We start from the raw sequence: 12427 nt of genomic DNA, 5'->3' as shown, positions 1-12427 counted from the left end.
TTCCAATTTTTTGCCTCTCAATTCATAAAATTCAAAACATTGTATACTATTTCCCTTGTCTGGCTAGATGCATTTCCCTTAAGTTTAGATAATATGGGTGCCATTTTCAGACAATTTTCTATCTGTAATAACATAACACACAAACACAAAATATCTTCTCCTCTCCCCATCCCCCCCCTCTCTCTCTCTCTCTGCTTGTTAAATGGACACAATAAGAAATGAAGATGTGCTGTAAGGAGTGGGCGAAGAAGGAATAATGCTGAAACTGATCAGGACGAGAAAAAAGAATTGGCATGGTCAATGGCTGAGAAGAAACTGCCTAAGCTTACTGAAGAATGCACTGAAAGAAATGGTGAATGGAAGAAAAGTTCGGTACAGAAGATATTTGGATTGTATGCAGAGCCTAACAGGCAGGCAGAAAATAGAAAAGATTGGAGAATGCTGGGTTTGCAACACGAAGTACGAGAGAATATGACATGGAATGGTGGAATGGAAAATAATTGTTTCAACTGAATATGGTATAAGAAACGTATTTTATTTTTAATTTTAGGATAATATAGATGGATAATCACTGATATCATGTCTGAAAATAATTATGTTCTAATATTGTAACAAAACAAAACAGACTCACCAGCTTCACAGCGAATGCAAAGTCCTCTCCTGTCTCTTACTGGCTCATTTGTTTCTGGGTCTACTCTTACTAGACCAACTGGTAGAAGGGACTGTGGCACACATTGTGGCATGCAACCAACAGCACCTATTCTGTTGTCAATATTTACTGAAACAAAACCAACTGAACTGAAGTAAGCTTTCCTACACGTTTCTTATCATATTTTATAATTTGAAGACCTCAGTGTAAGGAGCTTTCATCTTGAATTCATTACTAGGTAACATTAATTTTTAGTCTATTCTTTTCTGAGTAAAGAATTGGATGTGTGACCGAAAGTATCCAGTGTTCTTGCTCTTTGTTACACCATTTCCCAGAATGTGGGTACTCAGATATATGTTCTGTGACTGAAACTTTGTGAAAATTTTAAATACTATACGTAAAATGGAGTATGTCTCTAACCCCATTCAGAATCTACACCATGTCCCAAAAGGTACTTTACAACTTTTATGTGTTGTAATTCGGTCTGTAATTGACATAGAGGAACAAACCATGGTTTATATGATTCACCAACTCTTGAAGTTTTGTTATGTCACTGACTGACTGACTGATTTTTCTTTTCCAGGTGACAAGAACATTTGAACAAAAAAATGGCATCTGTACAAGAAAGAGCTCAGTGCATTTAAAAGTAGGGAAATATGTGTTACAATGATTAAAATTTCCGAAAGAAATAAATTTTCCTGTTTAAAAAATTTGCGCATTAGCAATACGTCAATATTATCGCAATTAATATAAAACCACGCTCATGCCAAAATACCATAGTAGGTACTTTAAAAAATTTAATTTAAACTTTACCATAAGGTAAAAAAATTAATTTATTTATTACCTTTACACACATAAGACTATCAACCTAACTGACTGACTGATTAAATATGTATAAACTAAATAAATATATCAATAAATAACACAATACAAAGCAAACAAATAGGCTAAATCAACAATTTGTCTGAAAATATTAAAATAAAAATCTTATTAATTAGTATATAAAATAATCTTACAGATGTTCACATTTCCCTCAGTGGAGGCATACAATTCTGTAACTTGTTCGATTTTGAACCGTTCAACAAAATCTTTCCAGATGGTGGATCGCATGCCATTGCCAACCATAAGACGAATATGATGACGTGTATCTTCTGGTTTGCGGGGAACAGCCATAATGTAACGACACATTTCTCCAATATATTGTGCAATCTAAAAACAAATGGAATATATTAATACATATCACCTTTCTATTACATTAACCTTGAGTCGTCCTTGCATGCAGCCATTAATACCTACTAATCATTTGCAAAATAACTAACGTAAAGGTGCATCTACACAGTTCAACTTTTCTTTCAATTTTAAGTATTCAAGCAATGCATGCAAGATTGATATTTAATATTAATTTATATATATATATATATATATATATATATATATTTATATATATATATATATATATATATATATATATATATATATATACGTAGTGAAGATGACATTCAAAACAGCTCACCATGTAGACACAAAATCTTCATGGATCTTAATTGAATGTTCAATGATTCTTTCAATATTCTTCCCAGATAGCGCATAGAAAATTGAACGTGTAAATGCAGCTTCAGAGATTCTTCCATAATGCTACATATTATTACAAAATCCTTGTGGGTTGGTATGTCCCTAGTTGGCAGATACGAATATTAGTGTTTGTCAATTGTGACGACTCCATCAGGAGTAATAATTTCTCAGCTTTTGGGTCACAAAATTATCACTGCAGATTAGCTTCAACAAGTTTGTGCTATGCATGGTGACTAGGGTTCCCAACTTTAAGTCAGTGAATTCCAAGACAACTTATACGACGAAACAAAGAAGTTCTTGAATCAAAGACGACAATTATTCAAGAACAATTTGCACATTTTCCATAGGGATATCATCTATCTGAATGAAGTATAGTCCATCACAATTAGTTAGTATGATCATTTAAATTTGATATGTTGATTATCCTAGCCTGCATGCTAATCATATTTCAAATTTTAAGTCGAACTAATTTATCCATTTAATTAATTGTCACAACTGGTAAACAGCAAATTACTGGTAACAGTTATTGTAGGTACTGGCTGACATAAATATGTATCAATATTTTCACTGATGAATTATTAAGTTATTTAAATTACGTAAATAAATAACGACTTCAATGTGTTAACACTTTAAATTATTGTGTTATGTTAGTTCATCAGTGATTCATAAGTGTTAAAAAAGTGTATTCAAGGATGAAGACTCAACATTTTGTTTTGATAACTTCTAGACAACACTGGCACCAGTGCTGGCAGACACTGCAGTTGAATTTTTAAACATGTGTATTTATCTTGAGATTTGGCCCTCATTATCAGATCTATCTACTCTTAATATAGCACAGAACTTAGTAGTACCGGTACCAGTATATGACATGAAATGTAGTTTTACCTCAATTTATGTTTCAACTGATTACCACTTAGTCTGTTGTTTATGGTGTCTGTGGACTAAAAAAACTCTCACATTAGACCTAAACATTGAAAATAGGCATTGATAAAAAAACAAACTGGTTTTAAAAGTTACTTATATTCTGGAATTAAAAAAAGTATATACTGGTACATGCTAGTATTTTTTTTATAGGCACATCATCTACGTTAAGGTATGTACAGCTGTCAAAAGAAAAAGTGGCTGCTCTCCTGAAAAAAAGTTCCCTTCGGGTATCTTCGCTACAATTCGGAGACAGGCGATGTTACATGTTGTTGGACCATGTTGCCTGATATCTACAGTTATAATTGAAGTATACTGTGTGTTATTCGATAGCATAATGGTAGCGTTCAGGCCTCTTATTCATGAGGTCCTGTGTTCGACTACAACCTCCTGCTTTTTATGTCCTTTTTTGTTCTGTTTTTGAGAGAGACAAACTAGACATAATGGCTCCTTTTCTCTTTTATGATTATTTTAGTAATTAACATCAGGTTCATTAATATATTATGCCATGACTTTATCACTATCATTATGATATTGTGGCTGCAAATGGAAAGAAAAAAGATTTTATTCTCAATATATTTCGTGGCATAAACATAACAAATTTACTGGCGTCGGCCTTAAAACATTCAAACAATTAAGCGTTCAAAAAACAAAACAAAAAGCCACAATTCAATATTTAGTCTATCTTCCTCTTATCATCTTGCAGTCGAGTGGGCATGGAATTGACTAGTCTTTGCAAATAGCGACTGTTCTTAGACACGATATTCCAGGCATTCTGAACATACATACATAAATGTTCTGTCCATGGGCAGGTCTTTCATTGCAAACCCAGCAATCTCCAATCTTTCCTATTTTCTGCCTTCCTCTTAGTCTCCGCATATGATCCACATATCCTAATGTCGTCTATTATTCTTTTCAACCAGAGACCCAACCAATTCCTTTTTCTCTTTCTAATCAGTTTCAGCATCATTCTTTCTTCACTCACTTTTTCAAACACAATTTTATTTCTTATTCTGTCTGTCCACTTCACACGCACCGTTCTTCTCCACATCCACATTTCAAATGCTTCAATTCGTTTCTCTTCATTTCGTTGTAATTTCCATGTTCTTTCCCCATACAATGCCACACTCCACACAAAGCATTTCACTAGTCTCTTCCTTAGTTCTTTTTCCAGAGGTCCGCAGAAGATCCTTCTTCTTCTATTAAAAGCTTCCTTTGTTCATGTTTGCAGTTTTTCTTGGGAAGGATAGGCCTAAATGCGGTAACATCCCGTTGCTTTCCGCACACCAATATCTCTTTCGCATCTTATAAAATTCCAGGGGGCCCAAGCGTGGAGATGAGGAGAGTGGATTTACTAATTGGGCCCTCCGGACTTCACCGAAGGTCACGGCAAGGGTTAAATATTAATTCTATCAGGATGTTTGACCCGGTCAGAGACCGGGAAATCTCAATTAGCCTTTGCCCCCCGCATCCTGGACTAGCTTCTACGAATCATCAGAAAATCTTAGAGTGTGATTGGGCCAATTTTTCCGAAAATATTTCCACACTTTTGCCCTCGTAGCTCAGTGGATGAACGTCGGAATTTAGATGTCAACGTCTCAGGTTCAATTCCTCGTTACTCCTTTTCATTTTATTGTGGTTCAAGATAGTATAATGTAATAATACAAAAAGAAAAACTAATACCAGTATTATGCAACTGGATTTTTCCAAACCTAATATTAAATTTATGTTATTTATATCGCTAAAGAACGATTACAATATAAATAACTTGAATATTATTTATACAGTATCACTAAAGAATGATAACAGAATATAAATGATAAATATCGGTTTGTTTAATTAATATTTTGCGAAAGAACAATAACAATATAAATAACTTGAATATTGTTTTATAATGCTAATGAAGGAAAACAGAATATAAATGATAACTTGAATATTATTTATATCGCTAAAGAACGATAACAATATAAAAAACGTGAATATTATTCATATCGGAATTTCACAGATTTATTACAGATGTATTTTAGAAATTGTAGAAGAATAGTAATTAGTGACAGTGTCCTATTTATTCTTCTTGGAGCCAAATTTGTAACTTTTAAAAGTGTGGTTACTATGTTGAAGTGTATGTGTTGTAACGGATGCTTGATTTGTTATGTATGTGAGTCAGTTATGGGATGCTTGATGTCGTCGCAATGTCGTAATTATAGTTTGATTGTGTTTGTGTGACTATTGTGTATTAATTTATGATGTATGGTACGGAAAGCTGCATATTTGTGTTATAGAAGTGTTACGTATGTGTGTTGTTAATGTTTTTGTATGTTTCAAATTGATACCTGATATTTGTTTTGCAATCGCAATGCCTAATTTACGGATTGTTTATGTTTTGTTTACATCGCGTAAGCTAATTTAATTTTCTTTTTCATTTCTCTTTATGCTTATCTTTTTTGTGTATAAAACTATAGCCCTAACATACATATGTAAAATAGGGCTAACCCCCATTGGAGATACAATAATAATTATTATTCATATCGTTATAAAACAATAACAGAAAACAAATGATGACCTGAATTTTATTCATATCTCTAAAGAACGATAACATAATATAAATAACGTGATATCCATAAAGAACGATAACTGGATATAAATGATAATTTGAATATCATTTACATCGCTAAAGAACGATTAAAAAATAAAATGAAAACTTGAAGAAGGCCCGAACCCACGACCTTTGAATCATTAAACAAGCACTTGACCGCTGGTCTACAAGGCGCAGATATGGGACACTTTCATAGTTCCGGAACTCCTTGTACAAGCACATGCATCGTGTAACATCGCCGCGACCAGAAGTGGACTTTGAAAATATTCGCTGTTCACGAGTGCAGCCACTTTTTTTTTGACAGCTGTACACCTACAAAACTCCAAAAAATGATGAAAAATTAGAATTTTCAAAATATAACTATTTTAATAGAGAATTTTCTTCCCTTTAATTTGGCATAAGAATTTTCGATTTATGTCTTATTGTTTTCCAGATAAGTCTCATTTTCCAAGATGCTGCGTCATCAGCCACGCCCACTTCTAGCTGTCAAGCCCCTCATCCAGCATTACTTCTAAAATAAGCTTCTTTCTAATCCAGAAATCGATGCATAGATATCAGGACATGATCATTAGATTGTGGCACACACTGGTGAACTAGAAATTAAATATTACAAAAATAATGTTACAACTTATTTTGTTTATAATTTTGACGTAAAACTTGAAACATAATATCGCATGCAGATTTTAAGATAGAGCCACAGTTTTTTCCACTGTTTTATAGCTAAAACTATTGTTTAGTGCTTGACATAGAAATATTTTTTTATTTTCATTTATTTTTTTAAGTAGGTTATTTTACGATGCTTTATCAACATCTTAGGTTATTTAGCGTCTGAATAAGATGAAGGTGGTAATGCTGGTGAAATGAGTCCTAAGTCCAGCACCGAAAGTTACCCAGCATTTGCTCATATTGGGTTGAGGGGAAAACCCTGGTAAAAACCTCAACCAGATAACTTGCCCTGACTGGGAATCGAACCCGGGCCACCAGGTTTCGCAGCCAGACGCGCTAGCCATTACTCCACAGGTGTGGACATTTTCATTTACATTAATTAAATATTACTATATATGTAAAACATTACGACGAAGTGAAGAGAAGCGAATAAAAGCATTTGAAATGTGGTTATGGAGAAGAATTGAACGTGTGATGTGGACAGAGAGAGTAAGAAATGAAGCTGTGTTGGAAAGAGTGGGTGAAGAAAGAATAATACTGAAACTGATCAAGAAGAGAAAAAGGAATGGGTTGGGTCACTGGCTGAGAAGAAACTGCCTACTGAAGGATGCATTGGAAGGAATGGTGAAAGGAAGAAGAGTTTGGAGTAGAAGATATCAGATCATAGACGACATAAAGATATATGGATCATATGAGGAAACGAAAAGAAAGGCAGAAAATACGAAATATTGGAGAAAGCTGGGTTTGCAGTGAAAGACTTACCCTTGCAGTGTAGGCTTTCACGGCCGGAGTCTATAGATCTAGATTCATTTTCCGGGCTGAGAGGCCGTGGTCTATTGTAGGTAGGTTTTATACCAGACGTTTCGTCTGCCGCAGTTGCAGACGAAACGTCTGGTATAAAACCTACCAATAGACCACGGCCTCTCAGCCCGGAAAATGAATCTAGATCTGAAAGACTTACCCTTGGACAGAACACTAAATGAATGAATGAATGAATGAATGATAGATATATATATATATATATATATAACATAAAATATTAGCATATTTGACATATATGGTAATATTTAATTAATGTAAATGAAAATAAAAAAATAGCTCAATGTCAGACACTAAACAATACTTTTAGCTATAAAACAGGAAAAAAATTGTGGCTCTATCTTAAAAACTGCATGAGTTATCATGTTTTAAGTTTTATATCAAAATTATAAACAAAATAATTTTTATAAACAATTTAGAAACAATTTCAGTTCATTCTCTTTCTGGTATCATACTCAATTGTATAAAAATTTTATAGGGCAATATTATGCAAAACAAATTTTTTTAAAGAGTATCTAGCGATCTAGTATGTAACTTTCTACATAAATATTGAGGTGAAAACCGTTAATCAACATTTCTAGATTACTCCATGTGGCAGTGGCGAAGAGTGAAATCAAGACCAAGGTATGCACTAAGCAATTATTTTAATTTCTTTCAAGAAAGTGGGCATGACTAGATATCCCTAATTTTATTATTATTATTATTATTATTATTATTATTATTATTATTATTATTATTATTATTATTATTATTATTATTATAACTTTAAATAGAAAAAGGAGCATCTGCGGACCTCTGGAAAAAGAACTAAGGAAGAGACTAGTGAAGTGCTTTGTGTGGAGTGTGGCATTGTATGATGCAGAAAGATGGACATTACGACAAAATGAAAAGAAATGAATAAAAGCATTTGAATTGTGGATATGGAGAAGAATGGAGGATATGAAGTGAACAGACAGAATAAGAAATGAAGTTATGTTGGAAAGAGTGAGTGAAGAAAGAATGATACTGAAACTGATCAGAAAGAGATGGAAGGAATGGTGAACGGTAGAAGAGTTCGGGGTAGATGATAGATGATATTTAGATATGTGGATCATATGCGGAGGCTAAGAGGAAAGCAAAAAATAGGAAAGATTGGAGAATGCTGGGTTTGCAGTGAAAGACCTGCTCATGGGCAGAACACTTATATATGTATGTATGTTGTATGTAGGCCTATATTATTATTATTATTATTATTATTATTATTATTATTATTATTATTATTATTATTATTATCATTATTATTATTATTATACAGAATCAAATTCTGTTCTTCAGCTTTCAGTATAATTCTGTGGACTTACCAGTACATTTATATGAGAAATCCAGCTGCTGTTAATTTAGGAACTAGTGTGAACTGAGAAAATATAATTTATTTTTTCTCGGAAAGGTTTTAATTTAAGTTTTCCAACGTCACACTGACACACTTCGTTACACTCACTCATTTTCACATTAAATAAAACAATAAAATACAACTTTATCCTCTCACTGATCTGAACGAAACTTCAGTATATCACGTGTCATGAAAACATGCTACACTGAAACATAAATTTGTGAAAGTTATGGATCTTTGAATGGTGTATAATGGTGAGGATTTGGCTGTTGTGCTGAAAAATACCACTATCGGAATAATCATAAAAATAAATGGCCAAGCTGGCAGAAAACTGTGCGTCAGTCCGCCACTGCCAAACAACATGTAGCGTTACATTCTGCTTTTATGGCAGCCAAACTGACTGGTATTTCACCCTCAGACACTCTTTCTCTACTTGGCACTGTTCTGAGATCTATGCACAGTATCACACCCCGAGGCTTCAGAAGGCATTTCTGTACAGGGTGTATATTATATACAGGGTATATATTATTGCATGCCAGGGGCGGTGCCATGCCACTGCCTAAATAAAATATAATTGAATCTTATTTTTAACTGTACATTGAAAGCGCTATAAGATCACAAATATTATAAAAAATAAGGATTTATCGTGTAGTGATTCCAGCAGAACATCGATTTGAAATACCACGCTGCATCATGTCAGAGTAACAATGCCGTTCGCCCACTCATGCGCTGCTGTATAGTTGTACATATTTTTGTCATTCGAGTCAGCTGTCAACCATCTCTGTATGGGCATGCACAGAAGTGTTTTGTAATCCATTCGATGGAGTTTCACGGTAGTGCAAAGGGCAAGGGGAAAGGTCTTATCCGTGCCATTCAGTTGACAACTCGATTCGAGGTGGCAGCACTAAATAACGTATATTTCTTCCACGCCAGGCCTGACTTTGTTCCCGGCAAATACGTTATCAAAAAGAGCGCGAGCGTAGGGAAAACAATGCCTTATCTGGCGTCATATAAGTATGCAGTGTTGCTGAGAAAGAATAAATTATGAATAAAATAAATACCGGTACGGTACTCCATTATAAAATACTTTTTTTCATCATATGAAGATAAACATAAAGTAAATACATATGGTAAGACTAACGCTAGATTTGAAGGCTAGGTATGTAAATAAAAGGTGTTAAAATGTTTATGCAGAAAACAAATAGATTCGTTGATGTGATATTAAAAATTCTTTCTTTTGTTTTTCTCGTGTTCTTTTTTATTGTATCTGGCATTGGTCTAAGAAAGCTGTGATGGATTTAATTCACTTCTGGTAGCAAGATCTCCAATTTTAGCCAGAAAGTCATTGAACTCTTTGGTGAAAATTGGAAGAAAATAGAATTCAAGTATAGACAGTTTATAAAACTTCAAAGTTCCGTGAATTTATTATATTAATTTATTACTAAGTCTGTTATTATTATTATTATTATTATTATTATTATTATGATTATTATTATTTATATAAAATATTCAGGATATAAAACGATACATTACCGTTACTTTTCGTTTCTGTTTCTGATTGAATGTTCTGGCACAAGTCAAAGTGGCTTCAGCAGCCACTGTTGCATACAGTCTAATCTGGTTAGAGAGCAGTATTTAACATTTGCGCAGAAAATAAAACGAGAAAAATAAATGTAAATATAATAATAATAATAATAATAATAATAATAATAATAATAATAATAATAATAATAAGAGGGCATGCAGTGTATTCTTAGCATGCTCTGAATATCTGCCACTGTCAGGTGGGTAGTTTTTTGTAAGAAAAATAAACATTTAAAATAGAAAACTGACAATTTAAAATTATACAAGTTTGAAAGATACTGTAAAGCCTTGTCAAAAAGAAGGGGTAACATTAGGCTCAAACTTCTATCTATAAGACTCATGCTCAAAAAGTATTAGGCCTATTAATCTGAAATTATTGTAATTCCGAGATTTTTGCTATGTGGTGAAAAAAATTCCTCTGGGACATAGCATATAATTCCTGATCAATCTCGCCAAATTCTGGACTGTTTGGAACCTTAGTGGCGACCTTTAATGGTGGATGAAGAGGTCATGGGTTGAGCCACATTTGCGACGGCTATAGCTCCCTAGAGTGTGACCTGAATTTCACCTTAAAAAAAAAAAAACATCTCCGTCAATCAGTTGAGCAGTTAGGTTTGATTATTCACAAGAGATTAGATTACTGAAAGGCTGAGTTCCTTGGACTTGTAAGATTTGCAGTGGGCTCTTCTTCAAGAAAGAATATTTGTTTGGACACAACACATTCCTAGGAGCTAAATCAATACCGGTATCTCTGGCATCAAAGTTTATTCTTGTACGGATCTCCTTACTAGGTGGGGGAAGAGGAGAAGCAGAGCGATGAAAGTTATATACTAATATGTATTATTTAATACATGAAGATATTTAAGTTGTTATTTTGATAAGTTTAATAATATCGTTATTGGTAGTCATAATATCACGCCCAGTAAAATAGTGCAGTAACTCGAAAATTATCATTTGTTAATTTATACTGTTTTCTAGCGAAAATATTTTAATAAACAAATACCAAAACCTTTGATAATTCACAATTTTATAAACTTAAAATTGTTTAGTCGACACGTTAAAAAGTGTTAAAATTTATTAAAAAAGGTTATATACCTTGGATAGACTTGGCTCGAGTTCGTGGGACACTGATGAAGACTCAACATCACGTCGAAATGGGCCATCTGTCCAAGGTATATAAACTTTTTAAATAAATTTTAACACTTTTTAACGTGTCGACTAAACAATATTAAGTTTTTAAACAGTGTTAATGTGAACTAGAATCAATGATACACAAGTTTATTATTGCAATTTCATACCTCGAACCAGTAAAACAGTGTAGCAAGTAATTTACAAAAATACATATGATAGTATTTTACTAGGGGTGTATTGTATAAGTGTTAAAAGTTACAATATTCAGCATGTGTAATACTTAATGTTAAAAGAGGGTTCATCCTCGGATATACCTCTACAATTCTTTCAATAGCGACATGAGCAGCAGCAATAGCCGCAGGAAGGTGCAAGTGAAGATAAGCAATAACAGATGAAGGGTCGAAAACAAGGAGAAAATAAAGGAGACTACTTTCACATTTGCAGAGCAGGCTTTTCTATGAAGAAGACACCTATGAAAGAATTAGTAGATCGTAAGAATGCGACACTCCAACTAGGTCAAATCTTCCAACCACATTTTCAAAAATAGCCAACAAGAATCTTATCAATTTGCAAAGTAACCCGGGGAAGTGTGTTGAATCAAGGCCCAACTGAATGATGTGGCGATAATTAGTTGACTTCCCTCAATGCAGAACTAGAGTTCGAATAGCTGTTATAGTTTAGCAAAAGTTGAGGATCAGTAATTATTTCAGTCTCCTTTTCTTCTGTTGAACTTAATATAAACAAACATACCCTCAAAGCTCTCAAGCACTTGTTGTCATTCTATGCAGTTATCTGTACCGACAGTAGGGTAGGCCTACACTTGCTTTAATCAAAAAATCTTTAATTGTAAAATCAAGATCTGTGGATTAAATAGTCCTACTAGTGTTATTTTTACAGATAACATCGAGCTTCAGTCATGTAATAATGATATAGCTACAATACAGACAAGTTGCAAGTCCCTTATTTTAAAATGTGACTACCAGTATACAAAACAAAATCGGTTGTTATGCTGTGTGAAGAGATAGTAGAGAAACCGCAAAGCAGCATTCTTGTTCTCCCTAAGTGAATCGTAGAGTCTGCTTTATGCAGAGATCTTGCTATAGCTAATGACACATCATTG

The 12427-nt window shown here is 33.5% G+C and overlaps 1 protein-coding gene across 1 annotated transcript in view; it reads right to left on the bottom strand.

Moving 5' to 3' along the window:
* The window catches only part of LOC138694392 (long-chain fatty acid transport protein 1-like), a 187844-nt gene that overhangs the window by 19570 nt on the left and 155847 nt on the right, over positions 1-12427 (bottom strand). The window contains exons 6-7 of the mRNA XM_069818081.1: positions 1666-1858; positions 632-778 (exon numbers count right to left, since the gene is read on the bottom strand). Of these exons, the coding sequence (XP_069674182.1) occupies positions 632-778; positions 1666-1858 (340 nt within the window). The remainder of the gene's footprint in view (positions 1-631; positions 779-1665; positions 1859-12427) is intronic.

Source organism: Periplaneta americana, chromosome 2, assembly GCF_040183065.1.
Source record: "Periplaneta americana isolate PAMFEO1 chromosome 2, P.americana_PAMFEO1_priV1, whole genome shotgun sequence".
In the NCBI taxonomy this organism is placed as follows: Eukaryota; Metazoa; Arthropoda; class Insecta; order Blattodea; family Blattidae; genus Periplaneta; species Periplaneta americana.
This window is presented reverse-complemented; position numbering and strand designations above follow the sequence as displayed.